This window comes from Thalassophryne amazonica, chromosome 3 (genome assembly GCF_902500255.1).
Source record: "Thalassophryne amazonica chromosome 3, fThaAma1.1, whole genome shotgun sequence".
NCBI classification, from domain to species: domain Eukaryota; kingdom Metazoa; phylum Chordata; class Actinopteri; order Batrachoidiformes; family Batrachoididae; genus Thalassophryne; species Thalassophryne amazonica.
The window spans coordinates 110,905,215-110,931,493 of NC_047105.1; the positions used below are offsets into that span (position 1 = coordinate 110,905,215).

At 43.0% G+C, this 26,279-nt stretch overlaps 1 protein-coding gene across 1 annotated transcript in view; it reads left to right on the top strand.

The window, feature by feature from the left end:
* LOC117507433 (caM kinase-like vesicle-associated protein) overlaps positions 1–26,279 on the top strand; it is a 199,607-nt gene that overhangs the window by 143,954 nt on the left and 29,374 nt on the right. The window contains exons 2-5 of the mRNA XM_034167303.1: positions 9,021–9,128; positions 9,233–9,364; positions 15,429–15,503; positions 20,106–20,244. Of these exons, the coding sequence (XP_034023194.1) occupies positions 9,034–9,128; positions 9,233–9,364; positions 15,429–15,503; positions 20,106–20,244 (441 nt within the window). The 5' untranslated portion in view covers positions 9,021–9,033. The remainder of the gene's footprint in view (positions 1–9,020; positions 9,129–9,232; positions 9,365–15,428; positions 15,504–20,105; positions 20,245–26,279) is intronic.

Here is a 26,279-nt window from a genome sequence, read left to right on the forward strand (position 1 = left end):
TTATTGCAGAATTGTAATTAAACTATAACAACTAGAGCAGGGGTGGGCGTCAAGGGCCGAGACACTGCAGGTTTTCCGTGTAACCAATCACCTCAGCAGGTGGGTTGCTGACAAGCTTCTGCTCTGAACATAAACACCTGGTTGTCAATGAAATCACCTGCTGAACCACCTGATCTTTAATGAAATCACCTGCTGAGGCGATTGGTTGCATGGAAAACCTGCAGTGTCTCGGCCCTTTATGGCACATGATTGCCCACCCCTGAACTAGAGCAATAGTGACTGTTTTAGTTGTAAAGAAACATATTCATTATGATGGTGATCATCATCATAATTATTATTATTGTTGTTGTTGCATGTAAAAAATATGCCTGTAAATTGTCGACAAAAGTGGACCTTTATTCTATTAAGGGGAGTAGGGTCCTTTCAACCCCTTTCTCTGGCTGCGCACCTGTGTAAATAGATGACAGCCAGGAAAAAAATGTGTTTATTTTTTGTGGAATTCATCACATGATTGGCGGTGAATAAGGTAAAATCACAAGTGCAGTGCCACTGTCGCCGACCAAACGGTCCCACCCTAAAAATCGGTCCGCCCTGCCTTCATTGCACATGCGTCATTAGCCATGATTCATATATATATTCCGAAAGAAAGGCTACAGGTGTGAATCGGACCCATGAGCTTTTGGCTGTGAGGCAACAGTGCTAACCACTAAACCACTATATAAAGTGTGTATGTATAATTATTTGGTTCTGCAAACCAATTGCTGCAGCAGCTGTCTGGGTGGCTGGTCTCAGACGATCTTGGAGGTGAGCATACTGGATGTGGAGGTCCTGGGCTGGTGTGGTTACATGTGCTGTGCGGCTGTGAGGCCAGATGTACTGCCAAATTCTCTGAAACGCCTCTGTAGATGGCTAATGTTAGAGAAGTGAACATTCAGTTCATGGACAACACCTCTAGTGGACATTCTTGCAGTCAGCATGCCAATTGCACGCTCCCTGAAAACTTGCAACATCTGTGGCATTGTGCTGTGTGATAAAACTGAGCATTTGAGAGTGGCCTTTTATTGTGGCCAGCCTAAGGCACACCTGGCAATCATCTAATCAGCATCTTGATATGCCACACCTCTGAGGTGGGTTGGATTATCTCCGCAAAGGAGAACTGCTCACTAAAACAGATTTAGACAGATTCATGAACAATATTTGACAGACATACGAGGTCTGTCCAAAAAGTAACGGACCTTTTTATTTTTTCAAAAACTATATGGATTTGAATCATGTGCGCTTGCATCAGCCAAGCTTGAACCTTCATGCGCATGTGTGAGTTTTTTCACGCCTGTTGGTTGCGTCATTCGCCTGTGAGCAGGCTTTGAGTGAGCACTCATCCAGCCCCCTCGTCGGATTTTGATTGTCAGGGAAATGGCGACTGCCGCTTTGCTCCATGAAAATTTTTTCAGAAACTGTGTAAGACAGCCAGGTGAAAACCATTCAGAAAATTCAGATGGCTTTCGGTGAAGATTCTATCGGCGTCACAAAGATTAAGGACCATTACAACTGGATTAAAGATGGCCTACAGCGGCGGAGAGCGCGCCGCGCTCCGAGCGGCCATCGACAGGCTGAAACGACCAGATCATTTCCAAAGCGAAGGCTGTGTTGATCCAGCACGTTGTGTGACTACCAGAGAAATCGCAGAAAATGTGGACATCAGCACTTTTGCGGCACATTCCACTGTTACAGGAGATTTTGTAATGAAAGACGTGCGGAGGAATTCGCGCATCTGGACGGAGCCGCTCATGGCACACAACAAACACGTCCATGTTGGAAACCATTCGGAAGATTCAGATGGCTTTCGGTGGCTTTTCAGTCAAGTGAGTATCCGAGAAATTGTGTAACAGCTGGGCATGCCACAACATGTCCTGTGAGACTTCCAACTATATATACGAGGTCTATTAGAAAAGAAACCGACCTTTTTATTTTTTTCAAAAACTATATGGATTTGAATCACGTGCAATTACATCAGACAAGCTTGAACCCTCATGCGCATGCGTGAGTTTTTTCACGCCTGTCGGTTGCATCATTCGCCTGTGGGCAGGCTTTGAGTGAGCACTGGTCCACCCCCCTGGTCGGAATTCCTTTGTCTGAGAACTTCCTGAGAGACTGGCGCTTTGCTTGATCAAAATTTTTCAGAAACTGTAAGGCACATCCAAGTGGACACCATTCGAGAAATTCAGATGGTTTTCGGTTAAAATTTTAACAACTGATGAGAGATTAAGGAGTGTTACTATCGCTTTTATCCGGACAGTCCACTGTTAAAGGAGATTTTGTAATGAAAGACGTGCGGACGGATTCGCGCGTCGGCACGCAGCCGCTCATGGCGCCACAGAAAAACGTCTCCGTGTTGATAACCATTTGTAAGATTCAGGCAGTTTTCGATGGCTTTCAGTCGAGTGAGTATCCGAGAAATTGTTTAACAGCTGGGCATGTTCAAACTTGTCCTGTGAGACTTCCAACGGAGGTGTTTTGCTGTGGCACCGTGCGATGAGCGGCTGTGTGCCGACGCACGAATCCGTCTGCACGTCTTTCATTACAAAATCTCCTTTTATCCTGGGTCAACAGAGGCTTAAATTTGGAAGTTTTCAGCTCGAAACAGGCTGACGATGGCGGCGCGCCGTCCGGCGCCGTGGGCTGTCCTTAAAGCGATAGTAACACTCCTTAATCTCTCATCAGCCATTAAAATTTTCACCGAAAACCATCTGAATTTCTCGAATGGTGTCCACTTGGATGTGCCTTACAGTTTCTGAAAAAATTTTGATCAAGCAAAGCGCCAGTCTCTCAGGAAGTTCTCAGACAAAGGAATTCCGATGGGAGGGGTGGACCAGTGCTCACTCAAAGCCTGCCCACAGGCAAATGACCCAACCGACTGGCGTGAAAAAACTCATGCATGCGCACGAGGGTTCAAGCTTGTCTGACGCAATCACACGTGATTCAAATCCATATAGTTTTTGAAAAAATAATAAGGTCGGATACTTTTCTAATAGACCTTGTGTATATATAAAGAGAGAGAGAGAGAGAGAGAAAACGAACTTAACTTCTTCAACCGGCTGAACCAGGCCATGCTCCTCTCTGTAACTGCAGACATCTCTCCGCCTTCCCTCAGCACACCTCTCACTGCAGCAGCCCCCCCCCGACACCTCAATACAACCTCCTCCATACATTACTATGGACCAGGTCAGAGGAAAGCTGAGGAAGCTCCATGCCAGGAAAGTGGCAGGCCCAGACAAGTTGTGTCCCCATCTACTGAAGACCTGTGCGACTGAACTTGAAGAACCACTACAACATATCTTCAACCTTAGCCTGCAGCTAGGGAGCGTGCTCACCTTCTGGAAGACTTCATGCATCATTCCAGTTACTAAGAAGAACCAGCCCAATGAGCTGAATGACTTCCGACCAGTGGCACTCACTTCACACCTGATGAACACATTGGAGCGGCTCTTCTTCGACTTCCTAAAACCCCAGGTGCAACATGCCCAGGACTGTCTGCAGTTTGCATATAGGGCAGTTGTTGGTGTGGAGGATGCCATCCTCTACCTGCTGCACCGAGTCCACTCGCATCTGGACAAGGGAAATGGCACAGTGAGGATTCTCTTCCAGGACTTCTCGAGTGCCTTCAACATTGTTCAGCTCCTTGTGCTCCAGGACAAACTGAACAGTGACCAGCGAGTGGACCCCTGCCTAACAGTGCCCCCTAAAAATTGGTCCACCCTGCCTTCACTGCGCATGCAGTTCACATGCTGTTTGAAGTGAACGATCTGAGCCGGCTCCCATTTGGGAGCCAGAGCAACTCTTTTTCTAGTTATTTCTTTTCAAGCTGCATGTGTTTGGTCAACTACAGATGGCAGCATTTGTGTGTCCGCACTGCACCCTCGCCACTCCCCCCTGCTGCTCAGCGCAGAGGGACATACACAGAGAGGGAGTTGGGGAGAGGGAATAGTTTTCTATATTGTTTCACTGTAAATAATTAAAAGTTTATATATATTATACATACAAACTGAGATTGGATCTTTTTGTGATATTGACATGGGCATTTGTTTTTGCACTTTAAAATGTATTATTGGTACCACTCTGTTCCATATTGAGTAAAATACATACCTGTCACTCTACTTGTTTTCAAGTATGCAGTATGATGAATTTGTATATGATGAAAGGAAAATTTCAAAGTTGTGGTTCTTTTTCGATGGGGGGGGGGGGCAGTTATGGAAAGATTGTTCTGTTTTGTTTTGTTGTCAGTGATTTGGTCTGTAAATAAATCCTGTTCTAGTGAGCAATGAAGGCAATCGGACATCCGGGACATTGGCCGTGTGACCTGCATAGTAACAAAGTCTCCATTTAGTGAAAACACAGTGAACTTCAAGTTCAAGTGATAAAGGAGCTGTGTCGCTGGCTGTACAGTGACTCACGGAGTTCCAACAAGTTTAAAACCTTCTAAAAATGTTGATTACGTCCACCAAGAACGTAATAAAATCAGTATTTATTTATTTGTCTATCTGCCTGTTAGCAAGATTAAGGCCCTGTCACACCTTAATGATTTAGCCAGCATATACTAACCATATTAAAAACTGCTGGTATATGTCTAATAAGTAATGGGTAATTTTTTTTTTTTTATAAGTTAAGAGAACGTTGAAGCATGCTGATATATGTCCTAATATGCTTAGCTCCTCAAAAGATTATGGGCATGCTGAAAATTTTCATTGTATGCCAGCGTATGACTAATACGTCTCGCACATGTGGGACATACGTTGTAGGTACGTTATGCGATTGTTGGCACATGATTCTTGCAACTTACTCATAAGTCGAAATACGCCCATCAATACTGGTCATTGATTGGATGGAAGCTGCAGTGCCCATGTGGACAGACTGTTTCATTCACACAGGGAGTAAATATAATCTTACCTGTTCGTTTCAGTCCAATCCATCATCACAGTCTGACAAACACATATCCACATAAAGCTCCTGATTTTGGAAAACGACACCTGACAATACTTTAATTTCTTGTTGTGGCTGAAAATGTAACAAGCAAGTCCCTCTGTGATTTTTCTGCTGCAGGTGCATTTACACCGGTGGCAGAGTCTGATCAGACAGAAGCGCTGTGATGATTTAAACTTTTAAAGCGCCACACAAGGTCTGATCAAGTCTGAGCAGTTTTCTTGTTCCTTTATGTGGGTTGGGGCCTAAAGAAGTTGATGTTGCAATGCTGAGAAAGTAGGACTCTTGTGAACCAACATTTGTTTTCACCAACAAAACACAGAGCTCTCATTATTTACATTAAAGACAGAAATACACTTTTAAAAAGCATTGATGACAGTGAAGTGATGTAGTGGAAATTGCTGAGGGTCGACTGCCAGTTTGATTGCACTCTATCTCATTTTTATCTCCTGTCAACTGTAAGAACAGATGGAGGATACAGAAATGTGCCTCATCTATGTGTACAGCAGTCACACTTTCCCATGATAAGATGAACAAATCTTATCCAATCTTCGTCAAATTTGAACATGCATCCCAAATGAATTTATCCCTGATATATTCAAATTTGAGCATGACTGGATTTCACCAGGAGTCTCTAAGGACCACTTACATTTATGAAAAAAGTACTGATTCTTATGCTCATGATAACCTTGTAATTTAAACAAGATTTATGAGATTTTCACAACATTTTAACTGGACCCCCTGAATGATTATAGTTCAGATGAGTTTGAACTGGTGCATGATCAGATTTCACTAAGTTCCTCAAAGGACCCAAAGTTACATACACTTACAGTTATACATATTGTGTGTACTGAGTAAAAATTGTTAATTACAATGAATAACAAATTCATTGCAGATTTGTTTTTTCACTCAGAGCTGTTTATTAATGTTTGTTATCATTATTTATTTTTAAAACTCAAGTCAACAGATTTTTTAATGTCTCATCAATTCCATTTATTGCAGAATTGTAATTAAACTAAAACAACTAGAGCAATATTGACTGTTTTAGTTGTAAAGATACAGTTATACATATTGTGTGTACTGAGTAAAAATTGTTAATTACAATGAATAACAAATTCATTGCAGATTTGTTTTTTCACTCAGAGCTGTTTATTAATGTTTGTTATCATTATTTATTTTTAAAACTCAAGTCAACAGATTTTTTAATGTCTCATCAATTCCATTTATTGCAGAATTGTAATTAAACTAAAACAACTAGAGCAATATTGACTGTTTTAGTTGTAAAGAAACATATTCATTATGATGGTGATCATCATCATAATAATTATTATTGTTGTTGTTGCATGTAAAAATATGCCTTTAAATTGTCTACAAAAGTGGACCTTTATTCTATTAAGGGGAGTAGGGCCCTTTCAACCCCTTTCTCTGGCTGCGCACCTGTGTAAATAGATGACAGCCAGGAAAAAAATGTGTTTATTTTTTGTGGAATTCATAACATGATTGGCGATGAATAAGGTAAAATCACAAGTGCAGTGCCATTGTCGCCGACCAAATGGTCCCCCCCTAAAAATCGGTCCGCCCTGCCTTCATTGCACATGCGTCATTAGCCATGGTTCATATATATATTCCAACAGAAAGGCCACAGGTGTGAATCGGACCCATGACCTTCTTGCTGTGAGGCAACAGTGCCAACCACTAAACCACTGTGCTGCCCCAAATATCCAACTATGAAGCCTGTATGCCACATTGACATTCTGTCAGAGCACCTCCATAGACTGAGACCATCTGAAGTGCACCTCAGAACATCACAGGAGGTCTTTCCTACCTGTGGCAATCAGACTGTATAATTCATCCCCCTTCTGCAGGATGAATACAGCAGCATGAACAGAGTTATTCAGAGTTATTGTCAGACATCTTGTGCAAATGTCTTCCAGTCATTTTGGATAAATTTGTTGTACTTACTGTAAAAACAAACTAACAACAACAACACACACAAAAAAAACAAAGACAAAAAAGAAAAAAACATTGTTCACTGTTTCTGTATTCTGGCAAAATAATTTCCTTTAGGACAAATAAAGTTTATGTTAGCTTACCTTATGTTCATCAACCAACACTGTTTGAGGCAGTACAATGATGCGTATTGTTATATACAACTATTCACATCGTCTAAATATTGGGCTGAAAACTGTTGTCCATACCTGTCCTCACGTTTTCCTCTTTGTAAGACTCTCAGTGGCCGAATAAGGGCTGACAGGTCCCAGAGTAAGGCAAACACCTTGAAGGGGTTGACAGGTATGATAAAAAAAAGCCATATAAATAACAAACGTGATATAATTGGGCTGGTTTTTGATCCCATGTTGTCCTTTGACCTCCGCATTAGAGATATTACGAGGACTACTTTCTTCCACCTGCTCAGCTGGTCTACTCTGTGTCAGCCTGATCCCGTCATCAGATCTCAGAAGCTAAGCAGAGCAGGATCTGGTTAGTACTTGGATGGGGGACCTCTTGAGAACACCAGCAGCTGTGTGTGTTTCTCCACGTAACACTGGAGTTGCATCAGGAAAGGCATCTGGCGTAAAACTTGTGCCAGTTACCAGTGCGGATCTGGCTGTATCCGCTGTGGCGACCCTGAACAATACTAGGACCAGCCGAATGAACACCACCAACAACATTTTCTTCCACCTGCGAAATATAGTGATGATTCGTTCCATTCTGACCATGGCTGATGCAGAGACCCTGATTCATGCATTTGTGTCTTCTAGACTGGACTACTGCAATGTTCTATTTTTTTTTTTTTTTTTTTTTTTTTTGGTTTACCGCAGTCCATCATTAGGGATCTCCAATTGGTTCAAAATGCTGCTGCCAGACTCTTAACAGGAAGCACAAAATTCAGTCACATAACACCCATTGTGGCATTCTTCCCTGGCTTCCTGTCTCTGTGAGGTCCGATTTTAAGGTTCTGCTATTAACCTATAAAATTATTCACGGACAAGCACCCCCCTACTTATCTGACCTAATTAAACCCTACGTACCGACCTGGGCTCTGCTTTCTCAGGGTGCAGGACTAGTTTGTGTCCCTACGGTGAATAAAGTCTGTGGGTTACAGAGCCTTCTCTTATTGTGCAGTTTTTACATAATATATGACAAAGAGGTTATTTACACACAAACAAAATGAGTTTCCGCCTAGCTAGCAACATGTGTGACATCACCACACAAACATCCATGAGATCATGCCATAAAAATAGGTACAGAATGTGAGTTTTTAACCTCTTAAAATACCTCTTGTCAGGGTTAGCCATCTTTGAACTTGTCCAAGGTCTGTGTCCCAAGAATGTTCTCTGTGAATTTGAAGACTGTGGCAGTTATAGAACTGGACTTATGCTGTACACAGACAGACAGACGGATGGACACACAGACAGACGTCAGGTCTTCACAATACCCGATGGCCATATGTTGGCCTTGGGTAATAAATTAAATTAAATTGAATATAATGTATGTTTTGCACATTAGTAATTGATTTTACATTATATTTTATAATTTTACATTATTCTTTGTATTAAATTTGAGCAACAAAAATTCTGAGGAGCCACTTGGGACCCAAAAGAGCTGGCTCTTTATTGTGAGCCGAGCCATAAGAACTGGCTGTCTAAAAAGTGCTGGAATTCCCATCACTACCGTGTGGGACAATCAATGATTCTGTTTCTGTGCCAGATCATTAAAAAAAGTCTCTCTCCACCCTTTATCCAGCACATTGAAGATTTCCGACACACCTCTATGACTAAAGATTCCCTGAATGTCATCTCAGTGAGTTACGTGCAACAGTCGACGGTGCAGATGCCGTCTCTGGTGGCTCTTTAGCTCTCGCACTTTGAAAAGGCTTTCTCAGCACTGCTGTTTATGACTGAGGGGGCTTTTGTCAAGTCATCATCCTATGTAATTTCATGGCACACTGTGAGGCCATAACATCCTGATAGACTGATGGAAGTCTTATCTTTGGCTTCTTCATCGTTTTCTCCTCTCCCAACCTTCTGTTTCTCCCACAGGTCCACAGCGGCCATGCCGTTTGGCTGTTTGACACTCGGGGAGAGGAAGGATTACAACAATCCTTCAGATGTGACAGACAAATATGACTTGGGTCAGATTGTTAAATCGTGAGTGCTTTTTGTTGTTGTCTATCCTTTCTTTAATCTGTGTAAGCCACTGGATTTATATTTTTGCACATAAAACTGAAATGCCAACAAATATTTCATTTCAGAGAAGAATTCTGTGAGATATTTCGCGCCAAGGACAGAACCACCATGAAAATGTACACGTGTAAAAAGTTCCTGAAAAAGGATGGAAGGAAAGTTCGCAAGGCTGCGAAAAATGAAATCTTTATCTTGAAAATGTAAGTTAATTTACATTTTATTGCCATTTGACTTTTTGAGCTTATTGTGATTTCTTTGAATATATCCTTTTAGTTTATTTTTTTTAAAGAAAAGTGAATAACTATTCTATCATAGCTTAACTGTCATCATGAGCTTTGTGAAATAACGGTCAATATTTTTCACCATTTTGTGACATGTTATGCACCAAACAACTAATCAGTTAATCAAGAAAATAATCAATTAATTGATAATAAAAAATCATTAGTTGTAGCCTTATTATTATTATTATTATTATTATTATTATTACTTTATAGTTTGAGGGGGACCTTTTCAGTGTCCTTGAATAATAAAACTTCAAAACATAACAGTAAAACGATTTTAAAACAACTTCAAAGTTAATCTTCAAAATGGTAAATACCAACTACATGCATGTAGTTAAATTGACTTGAAACTACAAACCTAACCTAGATAAGCCTTAAAATATTCAGCAGAGGTGAACTGTCTAATACAACCCCTGGCAATAATTATGGAATCATCGGGGTTGGAGGATGTTCATTCAATTGTTTAATTTTGTAGAAAAAAAGCAGATTACAGACATGACACAAAACTAAAGTCATTTCAAATGGCAACTTTCTGGCTTTAAGAAACACTATAAGAAATCAGGAAAAATAATTGTGGCAGTCAGTAATGGTTTCTTTTTTAGACCAAGCAGAGGGAAAAAAATATGGACTCACTCAATTCTGAGGAATAAATTATGGAATCACCCTGTAAATTTTCATCCCCAAAACTAACACCTGCATCAAATCAGATCTGCTCGTTAGTTTGCATCTAAAAAGGAGTGAACACACCTTGGAGAGCTGTTGCACCAAGTGGACTGACATGAATCATGGCTCCAACACGAGAGATGTCAATTGAAACAAAGGAGAGGTGTTATGTGTCGGACGCAGCTCGGAGAACCGACCAGCGTTTGAAGGACCCAGTATGAAATAAGCAGAGCACGGTACAAAAGCTAACTGAATTTAATACATAACAGTGAAAATGTAATAACAGAAAGGTGCGGCCTGGCGTGGTGCGCTCCCAGCAGCGCTAACGGTCCGGAGCCAGAAGCTGTTTCGGACCCAAGGACCCCGCCGACACCCCCCAGGTGGCCGCAACAACCGAGTCTGTGAAAGAAGGAACCATTATGTGAGTCCACACTCTACACACAGAACACTTAAAGGTGTACAAACAGCAAACACTTCCTGGCTTGATTACTGATCAGCTTCCCAACCTGCAGGCATGGAACATCCCGTTCACAAAACTCCACCGCAGTGGAAGCTGATACATGACTAACATACAGCTCAATACAATAAGGTGTGAGGGACACCACATTTACTGACTGTATAACTGTTAGTCACAAAATCCAACGTACCTCAGGAAGTGTGCTGACGAGCGTGAGACCTCACCCCCTCCTCTTTCACAGACCGTGCATCAAACCTGGACATTCTCAGCGTCCGCTGCTGATGAGATGGCTCCCAAGACGACGATCTCACCCGTCTGGTCACAAGGTCGAGTCTCTGGCAAATACACACTGTGCACTCCAGTCTTAAATGCCAACATGCTCCAATCCATCCAGATGCACCTCAGCTGTGAGTCCTGACGAGCCGCAGGTGATCAGGGTGAGGTCCTGATAACCTCAGCAACACAGCCACTCAGTCCCAAATGCACGCCACCTGGGAGGAAAACAAAAAGACAAACAAACCGGCAGCCAGGCCCCCCCAGCCATATAACAGAGAGGATCATCAAACTCTTAAAAGAGGATAAATCATCACACAATGTTGCAAAAGATGTTGGTTGTTCACAGTCAGCTGTGTCTAAACTCTGGACCAAATGGGAAGGTTGTTAAAGGCAAACATACTGGTAGACCAAGGAAGACATCAAAGCGTCAAGACAGAAAACTTAAAGCAGTATGTCTCAAAAATCGAAAATGCATAACAAAACAAATGAGGAACGAATGGGAGGAAACTGGAGTCAACATCTGTGACCAAACTGTAAGAAACCGCCTAAAGGAAATGGGATTTACATACAGAAAAGCTAAACGAAAGCCATCATTAACACCTAAACAGAAAAAAACAAGGTTACAGTGGGCTAAGGAAAAGCAATCGTGGACTGTGGATGACTGGATGAAAGTCATATTCAGTGATGAATCTCAAATCTGCATTGGGCAAGGTGATGATGCTGGAACTTTTGTTTGGTGCAGTTCCAATGAGATTTATAAAGATGACTGCCTGAAGAGAACATGTAAATTTCCACAGTCATTGATGATATGGGGCTGCATGTTAGGTAAAGGCACTGGGGAGATGGCTGTCATTACATCATCAATAAATGCACAAGTTTACGTTGATATTTTGGACACTTTTCTTATCCCATCAATTGAAAGGATGTTTGGGGATGATGAAATCATTTTTCAAGATGATAATGCATCTTGCCATAGAGCAAAAACTGTGAAAACATTCCTTGCAAAAAGACACATAGGGTCAATATCATGGCCTGCAAATAGTCCGGATCTTAATCCAATTGAAAATCTTTGGTGGAAGTTGAAGAAATTGGTCCATGACAAGGCTCCAACCTGCAAAGCTGATCTGACAACAGCAATCAGAGAAAGTTGGAGCCAGATTGATGAAGAGTACTGTTTGTCACTCATTAAGTCCATGCCTCAGAGACTGCAAGCTGTAATAAAAGCCAGAGGTGGTGCAACAAAATACTAGTGATGTGTTGGAGCGTTCTTTTGTTTTTCATGATTCCATAATTTTTTCCTCAGAATTGAGTGATTCCATATTTTTTTCCTCTGCTTGGTCTAATAAAGTAACCGTTACTGACTGCCACAATTATTTTCCCTGATTTCTTATAGTGTTTCTTAAAGCCAGAAAGTTGCCATTTGAAATGACTTTAGTTTTGTGTCATGTCTGTGATCTGCTTTGTTTCTACAAAATTAAACAACTGAATGAACATCCTCCGAGGCCGGTGATTCCATCATTTTTGCCAGGGGTTGTATTTACTGGTAAACTGGTCCACAAAATAACACCATGATCAACAAAGACTCTAAAGCCACCTAAATTTTTCTTAATTACACAAAGTAAGCCTACATCATGAAACCGCAGGACATCGAAGCTGCATAAGGCTCAATACGGTGTGCAGGATAAATGGGTGTACAGCAAGGGTGGATTCGCCATTGGGAGTATGAGGATTTTTCCTATTGGGTCGATCAATAATGGGCTGATGGCTGCCTGTTTTTTGTTGTTGTTGTTGTTGTTGGTGGTGTTTTTTTTTGTTTTTGTTTTTTTTTTGCTGCGCTTTGCCATGGTATCTCTCCTTGCCCAGGGAGAGACGCATGCACCGGCCCAGAGTTCAGCTACAGCCTGGAGACACAGCATAGGCCCAGTGGCTTGTCTGTCAAAAGAATACCTGACCCAAATGTGGCCCGATGATAGGTTACAAAGGCCCAGGAGTCCCACCCATGCCTGTTCTAGACCCCTCTCATCCAATCACCTTTAATAATGAGCAATCATGAGGAGAGAGAGAAACAACACAGCAGAACACAAAAAACAATGCAAGTCACAAAATGGAGAAAAAAAAAAAAAAAAAACAGAAAGGCGATGCTGAAAAGTTCAAAGTTCTTTATTAACTGTCTCCCTTGGGAGAAATTTGGGTTGGTACATGTGGGGTGTTCTGCTGCACAGACAATAGAACAAAACAAACATTTAAAACAATAAAAACCACAGAGATAAATACAACCAACAATAAATAACCTTTAAAAACAGTGAAAAAAATGAAACTTGACGATAACTACATCCATCCAGCTATAAGTTACTAAAACAACTTAACCATTCAGACAGAAAGATGTGCAAAAATTGGCATACCAACAAAAAAGGCAAGAAAAGTGCAATTTTAAGCTTGTTTATTGATAAGCTTAATGGACAACGGAACAAATGAGTGTTTGTACCAGTTGCATTTACACAGAGGAACACGATACCTCCTCCCTGAGTTTAGCAAGGTATACTCTGAGTGCAGAACATGTGAGCTGTCCGTTTAGATGTTTTTTTGCTTGTGCAATGGTTGCTTGGTCAGAGAGTTCTTGAAAGCTCGGAGGAGTGTGGCCAATGATCTTACCCACGGTTTTAAATGAGGGAATGGATCTGTGTTTTCAGTTTGACTGGATGGTTCCCAGACTAGCTGGTGATACCATAATGAAGAGTGGATTCAATTGTTGCTCTGTAAAAGATCAGCATAATGTTTTTGCAGACCCAGAATAAATGGAGTCTGCGCAGGAAGTGAAGATGTTGAAGAATTCTGGTACAGACAGAGGTAACCTGTGTCTGCCAGTTTAAGTTGCTGTCAATGCGAACACCAAGGTATTTGTAAGAGGTCACCTGGTAAGGTTGTGTATGACAACAGTGCTATGATCACCAGCTGATCTGGGATCCAGTATCATCTCCACAGTCTTTTTAGTATTAATGTGGAGTTTATGATTGTCACACCAAGCCACAAACTCATCCACAGTGGCCATGTGGGAAGAAACATCGAGTGACCTAGGGAACTGAGGGAAAACGGGAAAAAAAGCTCTCACAACTGCTACAAGAGCCATAAGTAATTTTTCTGCTAACAGCAGAAAAATTTCAGAGATGTTTGCTGCGGGGGCCGGCCTGGCAGGGGTGCCTGCAGGTCCCTTTCAGCAGCAGCAGGTGGTGTCGGAGTTGGACAGTGAAAGTGACACCAAGGCTTCTGTTGCCTTGGAGGTGGTACAGGAGCAGGAGGAAATTGGTAGTGGTGGCGATGATAGCAGGTGTGTGCCAGCAAGCATGGTTTGGATAAACACTCATTCATATAAATGGTTATGTAGCAGTATAAGTGAGCTTAATTATTTTCAGCTGGTGCTTGGATTTCGGCCAATTAGTGTCGGAAAGTGTACTCATAAAAGGGGCGGAGAGTGCTCTTCTTTCTCTTGCTTGTGGAGGTTTGCTGCAAGTGTTTGTCTGGCGTTTCCACTTTTGTGTTCCTGTGAAGGGAGTTAGGTGCCGGCCACGGCTGTGTCTGTGCCAAAGTGGGCACTGTTACGTGCTTATGTGAATGGTTTTGTTAATAGAGATCTCTGTGGAAGTTGTCGCTTGTTGTGTGCTGCTCGGCATGGGTCACGCCGGGTGGTTGCTGGCTGTTGGATGCTCCAGTGTTGTGTTGATCCCTCTGCTTGTGCTGTTTTGGCTGGGACTGACGGTGTGGTATGTATTGGTGGCTTGGCTTCCTCCTTTGGACATTTGTATGTCACTTATGTTTGTGCTGTTAAAGTTAGAGGTTCATGATGGAAAGGAGTGAGCTCTGCAGATGTCACTGCTGCTTTGCCTAGAATTGAGTCAGTTGCTCCGCCCTGATGTCTGCCACTACCTGTCCGGATGTGTCGTCAGCCTGGAGATTAGGCTGACGCCTGTTCACGGAGTTGGTGATGTGATGGTGCCTTCTGGTGTCGACCACCTGCGACTACCTGCAGATGGGGAATATTGATTTATGTTGAAGGACTGTGACTTATGTTTGAATGTTGTATGATTGCTGTCTGTGTTTTTAAAATAAATCACTTTCAATAAATAAGTTCTGTTTTGTAAGTGAACCTCATACTCCGAGTTTGCAACAAATCTACATGTCATGATTTTTAATTGCCTCACTATTAAAGATAACTTGTCTGCTCTGCCATACTTAGCCTTTCGTATAAATGAAAACAGCCTCCCACCCCTTTTCTGGTTGCACCTACGAATCCAAGAGATTTACATCTCCATAAATGTTTAAATCAAACGTACAACCACGTCGAGCCTGATAAATCAACAACAAAACCTTAAAATCTGGACTTTCATGCATTGAATAAATAATATATTTAATTGGCAGAGGTAGTCTCTGAGTGCCCTTATCATTGTTTGAATGTTCTACATTCTTTCTTTTTTTCTGAAAGCAGTTGATCACTGTTTTGACTATAACCATTACAGAAAATAGTACCTACTGGAGTAGACATAAATTCTGTCATCACTTACCCTCTTTCTTTGTCTCCTCACATATCCTCAGGGTGAGGCACCCCAACATTCTCCAGCTGGTGGACGTCTTTGAAACCAAGAAGGAATACTTCCTATTCCTTGAACTGTGAGTTGAGCTATGTAAATGGCGTGTGCATGCTTTTGACGCTGCTCAGCCCTGCTGAACTGTACATGTTGATCAGATACTCATGGGGAATGAGCTGTTGTAACCTGAGGCACTGTAGATATAAGCACAGCTCAGCGCTTATTTGATATTCAGATATAATTGCTTGCTTGCTGCTGCATTCTGATCAGGATGTATTCTTGGGGAATTTGATATATTTTGCTGGATTTGCAAAACCCACATCCTTAAAGAACACCTGATTTGTGGATTAACAAATTTGAGCTTCATAGATAATGACGGTGAGTTTCTTTGTGCAATGCACTGATCAAATTTTGAAATCATATTTTGTTAACGCACATATCCACAATAATTGCTGAGTGCACATATAAGGCATCAGAGGGCTGATGCACACTCTGCCAATATGCCTAAAGTGGTGGATTTTCTTGTCATTCTTTTTTTGTTTGTTTGTTTTACTATATATGACTTCATACTTTGATTTCTTTGTGACTTCATCACAATTCAGTTATACCATTCAATCACATTTGAACAAATCTTTAGCATTTGCAGTGGAGACGTGGTAAATGTGTTTTTGGGTCATGTTTTGCTTCACCTTGAACTTTACGCAATCAAAAAATTAATCAACTTGAGACACTAACCTAACTAATATTCTCCCCAAATATGGAAAAAAGCCATCCAGTAGTTTTGAGGTAAACATGTTTTGGGCAATATTTTTTTCTTAAACTTGACCTTGTCCTTGCTCTTTGACCAATCTATTCCAAATTGTAATCTTCTGGAGACACTAACTCAAATAACATTTCCACCAAATTAGGTGAAAACTAATCCAGTACTTTTATGGTGAACATGTATTGTCTATATTTTTACTTCACTTCAACCTTGACTTTTGGTCAATCTGTTCCAAAGGTCAGTCATGCAGAAACACTAACCCAAGTAGCATTTCCACCAAGGTTTGCTGAAAATCCATACAGGTGGTTATTTTGTTCACAAGCAGACCTAATAAATATAAATGCATACATTCAAGTATTTCTAAAAAATTTTCAACTGTACAAGTTGTACATATACACATAATTAAATCCTAACGTACTGACTTGAACCACACATTGTACTGAAAGTGTATCAACAACATTCATATTCACTTACAAATTTCAAGTACCAGTACATTAAAGTAGGTGTTTATCATTTTAAAAAGAACCATGTTGTCCACTTGTGTTGATTTTTGTTGCAACAACATTTTCTTAGAGTTAACAAACAGATTAGTCTATAACCTAAACTGTTTCCACACACTTACTCCATTGCTGGACAAGTTGTTCATCCCTTCAATTCAATTCAATTTATTTCATTTATATAGCGCCAAATCACAACAAAGATGCCTCAAGGCACTTCACACAAATAAGGTCTAACCCAGTGCTTGTCACTTACATTGAGGAAAATAAGTATTTGAACACCCTGCAATTTTGGAAGTTCTCCCACTCAGAAATCATGGAGGGGTCTGAAATGTTCATCTTAGGTGCGTGTCCACTGTGAGAGACATAATCTAAAAAAAAAAAAAAAATCCGGAAATCACAATGCATGATTTTTTAATAATTTATTTGTATGTTACTGCTGGAAATAAGTATTTGATCCCCTACCAACCAGCAAGAATTCTGGCTCACACAGACCTGTTAATTTTTCTTTAAGAAGCCCTCTTATTCTGCACTCTTTACCTGTATTAATTACACGTTTGAACTTGTTACCTGTATAAAAGACACCTGTTCACTCACTCACACTCCAACCTGTCCACCATAGCCAAGACCAAAGAGCTGTCTAAGGACACCAGGGTAAAACTGTAGACCTGCACAAGCCTGGGATGGACTACAGGACAACAGGCAAGCAGCTTGGTAGAAGACAACAACTGTTACGATTATTTATTAGAAAGTGGAAGAAACACAAGATGACTGTCAATCTCCCTCGGTCTGGGATTCCATGCAAGATCTCACTTTGTGGGGTAAGGATGATTCTGAGAAAGCTCAGAACTACACAGGAGGACCTGGTCAATGACCTGAAGAGAGCTGGGACCACAGTCACAAAGATTACATTAGTAACACATGATGCTGTCATGGTTTAAAATCCTGCAGGGCAGCAAGGTCCCCCTGCTCAAGCCAGCACATGTCCAGGCCCATTTGAAGTTCACCAGTGATCATCTGGATGATCCAGAGGAGGCATGGGAGAAGGTCATGTGGTCATATGAGATCAGAATAGAGCTTTTTGGAATCAACTACACTTACCATGTTTAGAGGATGAGAACAACCCCAAGAAAACCATCCCAACCGTGAAGCATGTGGGTGGAAACATCATACTCTGAGGGTGCTCTTCTGCAAAGGTGACAGGACGACTGCACTGTATTGAAGGGAGGATGGATGGGGTCATGTATTGTGAGATTTTGGCAAACAGCCTCCTTCCCTCAGTAAGAGCATTGAAGATGGGTCATGGCTGGGTCTTCCAGCATGACAATGACCCCAAACACACAGTCAGGGCAAGTAAGGAGGGGCTCCGTAAGAAGCATTCCAAGGTCCTGGAGTGGTCTGGCCAGTCTCCAGACCTGAACTCAATAGAAAATCTTTGGAGAGAGCTGAAACTCCAAACCTGAAAGATTTAGAGAAGATCTGTATGGAGGAGTGGACCAAAATCCCTGTTGCAGTGTGTGAAAACTTGGTCAAGAACTACGGGAAACGTTTGACCTCTGTAATTGCAAACAAAGGCTACTGTACCAAATATTAACATTGATTTTCACAGGTGTTCAAATACTTATTTGCAGCAGTAACATACAAATAAATTATTAAAAAATCACACATTGTGATTTCCAGATTTTTTTTTTTAGATTATGTTTCTCACAGTGGACGTGCACCTAAGATGAACATTTCTGACCCCTCCATGATTTCTAAGTGGGAGAACTTGCAAAATCGCAGGGTGTTCAAATACTTATTTTCCTCACTGTATTTTCTGTTACCCCCCCCCCCCCCCAACCCCAGGAAGAAGAAAACATTTTGCGCTCCCCCCCCCCAAAGTTTGAGATTTTAGTAAATTTATATATAAACCCCCTCCCCCCCAAAAAACCCTAGAAAATCACATAAGTATTAACAACCTTTGCCATGAAGCTCACAAAGCTGATCACCCTTGAGATGCTTCTACAGCTTAATTGGAGTCCACCTGGGGTATATTCAGTTGATTGGACAAGATTTGTGTGTGTGTGTGTGTGTGTGTGTGTGTGTGTGTGTGTGTGTGTGTGTGTGTGTGTGTGTGTGTGTGTGTGTGTGTGTGTGTGTGTGTGTGTGTTCAAAATAAAGAAACTTGACTGATTCACATTAAAGCTAACAGTTTATGTAATTTTACCTCCATTGTGGTGCTGTGCAAAATCAAAATATAAAAAAAGTCAGGAAGGACATTTGGTATAAAGTCTGTGGCCACCTTCACATGCAGATCCATGCCAAATTCACTGAAAAAATGGAAGAAGCCAAACAACATTAGTTTAGTGTCAGTCTTAAACAATCTTAAACACTGCAGTGATGTTGTTGGAGGAAAACATCTTTTTCTCATCATGCATTTTTCTTTTACGCAGTCTGCCTGTTGCGATGAAAGTCTGATTCTGTGGAGTTATTTAAATTCAGATTAAAAACTATTTTTTTCTCTATTTCTTATAATTGACAGTCTTACTTGTATTGAGTCATTGTCTTTCCCTCCAACTTCAATTACAGTGGCTTGCAAAAGTATTCAGCCCCTTGGTATTTCATGCATTTTAATGTGTTTATGGCATTTCAGATACAAAAAGTAAATTAGGCTTCTCAGTATAAACATTTCTAAAATTATCTTCCTTAGACTCAAACTGAAAGTAAATCTCTACAACTTGATACAAATTAATTAAAAATATAAAAGCCAAGATGATGGGTTGCATAAGTAATGGGCTCCCTTGTTATAATACTTGTAAATAATCAGTTTAATTGTCAGTTTTCTTCAGACAAGTCAGGGGATGGATACATGAACTTTTCTAAGTCACTGAATATGTTTTGGACTTCATTTACATCAGTTATGAAGTAATACAAACAGTATGGCACTCTGTGCTAAATCTATGTTGGGTAGACAGTTCTCAAACGCTGAGTGCTTGCTCAGGGGGTGTGTAAGATTAGAACTTATTCTTGCGAGGCACATTGTGGTGAAATATGGTATGAATCAGTGCTGTATAAATAAATTAAATTGAATTTCTGCAATCAGGGCATCCATTGATTCTGCAAAGACCATTTCATCAACTTGATACGTCCATTACATTTTGGTGCAGTCCAAGAGCAAGAGTGGATCTTTCCTTTGAGCTTTGATCTTAATTGCTTGTTTTGTCTTGATCCTGCCATGACTCTGGACACATTAGACAGACAAACAGAAGAATTGCAAGGAAAACATAGCCTCTTTGGTGAGGGTCAAAGATGAATCATCCAGAAAGGGTAGGGTCAAAGTTTACCACTCAGGATCTAATGCCAGGATCAAAGTTTGTATAATCTAATGATCTGTTTCCAGAATTATGTAATACAATCTGTAACAAGAGTTTTTGTCTTCCCGCAGTGCTACAGGCAGAGAAGTATTTGACTGGATACTCGACCAAGGTTACTACTCAGAACGAGATACCAGTAATGTGGTGCGCCAGGTGTTGGAGGCTGTTGCCTACCTCCACTCCCTGCATATTGTTCACAGAAACCTCAAGGTAAACCTCAGTGTCATCCGTTTATCACGTTCATCTATTGACTGGCCTTAACTGTCCTATATACACCAGCTGAAGCACATCATTTTCCGTACAATGTTCTGAAGAAATTTTGGAACTCAGGTTCTGTCAACTCTCTCTTCACCACGTAAAGCTCTCTCTTCACTGATGAAGAGAGAACTGAGCAAGGGGGCAAAGCTCTCGATTTACCGATCAATCCACGTTCCAACCCTCACCTATGGTCATGACATTTGGCTCATGACCGAAAGAATGAGATCGTGAGTACAAGCGGCCGAGATGAGTTTCCTCCGCAGGGTGGCTGGGCGCTCCCTTACCCCTATAAAGCCCACCCTGTGAAATAATTGTCAGAAAATTCTAATTTTTTGAAACAAGAGTCTTTATTGGACCTTTTAACAAACCCACCAAAAAAACAACAAAAAAAAACAAAACCTTTTTGCATATATGTTTTTATTTGTATCATATTTGCTACATTGGGTGTTCTAGCATAAAAAACATCCATTTTAAATCCAGAGCAAACATAACATTTCAAACCTATAAAATGCTCCATTTTCTTAGGGAAATTACTGTGGATCACTTGTTTCAGGCAGCCATTATGAATGTCTCATCTGAAGGCCCTCTGATGCATAAGATACTGACATCTGGTGGTTTGTCTGTGCACTACAACTATCTCATTGTATACGATGGGTTTTTTGGGGGAGAAAATATCACACTGATGAAGCAGACATCTCAAAAAATCCTATATCAAATATGATGACACTTGGCGTTATAGGGTTAGAGATAGGGTGAGGAGCTCTATCACTCTGGAGGAGCTCGGAGTCGAGCTGCTGCTCCTCCACATTGAAAGGAGCCAACTGAGGTGGCTCGGGCATCTTTCCCGGATGCCCCCTGGACGCCTCGCTGGAGAGGTGTTCCGGGCATGTGCCATTGGGAGGAGGCCCCAGGGAAGACCCGCTGGTGGGACTATGTCTCTCAGCTGGCTAGGGAATGCCTCAGGGTTCCCCCGGAGGAGCTGGGGGAGGTGTGTGTGGATTGGGACGTCTGGGCGGCTTTGCTTGAGCTGCTGCCCCCGCGACCCGCCTCCGGATAAAGCGGAAGAAAATGGATGGATGGATGGATGGAAGGTTCCGTCAACTCCACATTTTATGTTATGAATGAATATGGGCTTCATTTTCTATCCAGCACAAAACAGTACAGAACTTGGCTCATTGACAGTCGTACTTTCCTACTGACATATTGCCATTTTGATGCTTAGTGCTGACATTGTTTTAAACGCTGTATTTCCACCATGTGTGTGTTGGTCAAGCGCAGTGCAGGTGCATTACTGTCATGAAACAGCAAAAACAAATTGCACCATAGACGAGCACAAACAGTCTGAAGTTGAGTGCAGAGTTTCTGTGCTGTTTACTTGGCACATTATTCAGATATGCCTGATATAGATGGGTTCATGATGTGTGTAGTCTGTACAGATGGATTCACCACTGAAATGAATAAGAAAATTCCCTACTCAAAAACTCCTGTCAAAACCTTGCTTTTATTTGGGCCCCGTCACACATAACACGACTGAGGCAGAATGGTGCAGGAAGGAGGAGTCAAATGGCATTCTTGTGAAATTGGAGTCGCACTCGAGTGCCTCGTACAGCAGTCGCCACATTCATTCGGGCACGGCACATGCGCTCGATAATCGTGTACCGCTCACGCTTTCAAACAACGGACAGGATGAGGTCGCACCGCCATCTGATCGTGTTCGCCGCATTTGAGCACCATGTCATACGCAGGTCAGACATATGGTGCCATGGCCAAGCAGCTGTACGAAATCAACATCCATGTTGAACCATGGCGGAATGATGCGATCGAGGCAGCGTTCACACCAGTGGCCGAAAGTTGTGCGAGTGGTCATTCGACCCACTCTCAGCTGGAGTCACATGGAGTCCGGGTGCCACCAATGAACCCCCCCCACTCCGCAACACAGATCGCATGTGAGTGCCCCTCTCCCCCAATTCATTAACATATAATCTAAATGGACAATTTGTTACATCATATTGTGCAAATTACTCATCTAGCAAACCTTCCATTGTCTTGTCCTCTCATGTAGCAGTATCAGCAATACCACTCAGATAGCAACACAAAACAAAGACTTTGCTTATTTAATGCTTATTTATTTATTAATAAAATTAAAATCCTAGGCTCTACAGTGACTGAACATATTGTTTGGTAGCATGCAATATGTGGGGCTGGAAAGCCTTTAGTCAAAATGTGTATCAACACACTGTACAATTTTTTTTTTATGTCAATTCACAAAATTTCATTTTGAAGTTGGAATGAGGAAAAAAAGCACTTGTTTTCACTGGATTATTGACAAGTCTCATTTGTTGCAGTCCTTTGCTCAATTTAAACTAAAACATTAACACCCGCGTGTTATTCAAGAAGCATATATCATACAGTCCTAAAACAATACATCCACTAAAATGTGTTGTATTAGAATTACTGTGTTTCTGGACATCTTTCTTTTCATACGGATTATGTTCAGCTTCCTTCTATGTCTTGTCTTTAGAATTTTGTATGAAGACCTTATACAGCTTATACACTGACACGACACAAGTCTAACTTGTGTTGTCAAACTGAAAATGGAACATCCATCCATCCATCCATTTTCTTCCGCTTTATCCAGAGTCGGGTCGCGGGGGCAGCAGCTCAAGCAAAGCCCCCAGACCTCCCGATCCACACACACCTCCCCCAGCTCCTCCGGGGGAACCCCAAGGTGTTCCCAAGCCAGCCAAGAGATGTAGTCCCTCCAGCATGTCCTGCGTGTTCCCCGCGGCCTCCTCCCAATGGGACGTGCCCGGAACACCTCTCCAGCGAGGCGTCCAGGGAGCATCCAGAAAAGATGCCCGAGCCACCTCAACTGACTCCTTTCAATGTGGAGGAGCAGCAGCTCGACTCCGAGCTCCTCCCGAGTGACTGAGCTCCTCACCCTATCTCTAAGGGAGCGCCCAGCCACCCTGCGGAGGAAACTCATCTCAGCCGATTGTACTCACGATCTCGTTCTTTCGGTCATGAGCCAAATCTCATGACCATAGGTGAGGATCGGAACGTAGATCGATCGGTAAATCAAGAGCTTTGCCCCCCTACTCAGCTCTCTCTTCACCATGACGGTCCGATACAGCGACTGCATCACTGCAGATGCTGCACCGATCCGTCTATCGATCTCACGCTCCATCCGTCCCTCACTCGTGAACAAGACCCTGAGATACTTAAACTCCTCCACTTGAGGCAAGGACACTCCACCGACCTGAAGAGGGCAAAGCACCTTTTTCCGGTTGAGAACCATGGCCTCGGATTTGGAGGTGCTGATTTTCATCCCGGACGCTTTACACTCGGCTGCAAACCGCCCCAGTGCACACTGAAGGTCCTGATTTGATGAAGCCAACACAACCACATCGTCCGCAAACAGCAGAAACGAGATTCTGTGGTTCCCAAACCAGACCCCCTCTACACCCTGGCTGCGCCTAGAAATTCTGTCCATAAAAATAATGAACAGAACCAGTGACAAAGGGCAGCCCTGGCGGTGGCCAACATTCAAGGAATTTTATTGTCATATGCACAGAAGAACATGTTCCCTGCACAATGAAATGTGTCTACTGCATTTAACCCATCCTAATTGCCCGTAGGAGCAGAAGTCACCATTAGGCGCCCGGGGACCAGCTCCAGATGTACATCCCTGCCTTGGTCAACAGCAGGGCTGAGCAAACCAACACCGACCCATAACAAACAACACACACACACAACACAACACATAGGCCGGCCCGTACATAAACATATATTGAAAAGCAAAACACGAGGGAAAAGGAGAAAAAAAACCCTCATAGCCGCTGCATTACACAGCAGCAATGAGGGAAAAAATCCCCATCAGCACAGAAAAACAATAATCACACTGACAAAAACAAGGACACATGACGACAACCGAGATTTGAAAAGGTTTGGCGCCGTCAACGGCCTTGTCTGACAATCCTGGAGGGGGAGGGGCAGCCCTGAGCAGTTCACTGTCACAGTCAATGTCAGAGCTGGAGAAGCTGAGGGGAGGGGGGAAGACCAGGGAGCGAGGCTTAAGTGTTGATCTTCTGAGGAGGTTTTATCACAGCGACCTTGAAGTGCAGCTGTGTTTGGGGAAGCCAAATGAATAACCAGATTAGCAGACACCTGAAAGATTCCACAGTTCTGAGAACAGAGTGGCTCTCAATGCATCTGAATGTAGAATGTTAATGTTAACCCCCGCCGACTGCGCAGCCACTGCCTTCCCAATCGAATCAATCATGTAGGGCAGCCTGGAAGGACCAATCAAAGCTGCTTCCACTTTCTTGATTTTCCGGTAAACCAGCACAGTGCCCGTTCCACACAGCAGAAAGCCGGTCACCACCAAGCCGAATATGTACACATCTTCAACGTCCTCCACAGAAAGTATGTAAAGGCACATGACCTGCCATCTCATCCACGAGTTCATCACGTAACCCATCACATGCGTCCCAGCAGGACAGGTCGGGTCCTCCGCCCCCGAATGTCTTGTAGAAAATATAGTGTCAGTTGCGTTCAGAGACCACTTTAACAGATCCATTTTTGTCGTTTTCCAGAAGAGCAAAGCTGCAGCCTCACAGACAACATGCCACAGAAACAGGAAAGATAAGGAGGGAGGGAGAAGAGAAAAGTGCGTCCGTCTCGGCCGAGTGCAAGCTGGCAAAAAAAAAAAAACACACATACACTGGAAACAGGTTTGACTTACTACCGGCAATGCGAACCAAGCTCCTGCTGCGGTCGTACAGGGACTGGATAGCCCTTAGCAAAAGACACCGGACCCCGTACTCCCGAAGCACCCCCCACAGGGTGGCCCGAGGGACACGGTCGAATGCCTTCTCCAGATCCACAAAACACATGTGGACTGGTAGGGCGAACTCCCATGAACCCTCGAGCACCCCATGGAGCGTGTAGAGCTGGTCCAGTGTGCCGCGACCAGGACGAAAACCACATTGCTCCTCCTGAATCCGAGGTTCGACCATCGGTCGAATTCTCCTCTCCAGTACTCTGGAATAGACCTTACCGGGGAGGCTGAGGAGTGTGATCCCCCTGTAGTTGGAACACATCCTCCGGTCCCCCTTCTTAAACAGAGGGAGTGTCCCTGATTGCCACACGAAGTTGCAGAAGTGTGTCAGCCAAGACAGTCCGACAACATCCAGAGACTTAAGGTACTCAGGACGGATTTCATCCACCCCAGGAGCCTTGCCACCAAGGAGCTTTCTAACCACTTCAGCCTGGGTAATGGATGAGTCCGCCTCTGAGTCTCCAGTCTCTGCTTCCTCTTCGGAAGACGTGACAATGGAATTGAGGAGATCCTCGAAGTATTCCTTCCACTGCCCGACAACATCCCCAGTCAGGGTCAACAGCTCCCCAGCCGCACCATAAACAGTGCTGGTGGAGAGCTGCCTCCACCTCCCGAGGCGCCGGACGGTTTGCCAGAATCTCTTTGAGGCCGACCGATAGTCCTCCTCCATGGCCTCCCCGAACTCCTCCCACACCCGAGTTTTTGCCTCTGTGAACGCACGGGCTGCGGCACGCTTGGCCTGCTGGTATCTGTCAGCTGCCTCCGGGGTTCCACCTACCAACAAAGATGGTAGGTGGGACTCCTTCTTCAGCTTGACAGCATCCCTTACTTCCAGCGTCCATCACCGGGTTTGGGGATTGCCGCCGCGACAGGCACCAGAGATCTTGTGACCACAGCTATGAGCGGCCGCATCAACAATGGAGGTGGAGAACATGGTCCACTCGGACTCCATGTCTCCAACCTCCCCCGGGATCTGGGAGAAGCTCTCCCGGAGGTGGGAGTTGAAGACATCGCTGACAGAGGGTTCCGCCAGTCGTTCCCAGCAGACCCTCATGATACGTTTGGGCCTGCCAGGTCTGACCAGCTTCCTCCCCTCCCAGCAGATCCAACTCACCACCAGGTGGTCATCGGTCAACAGCTCTGCCCC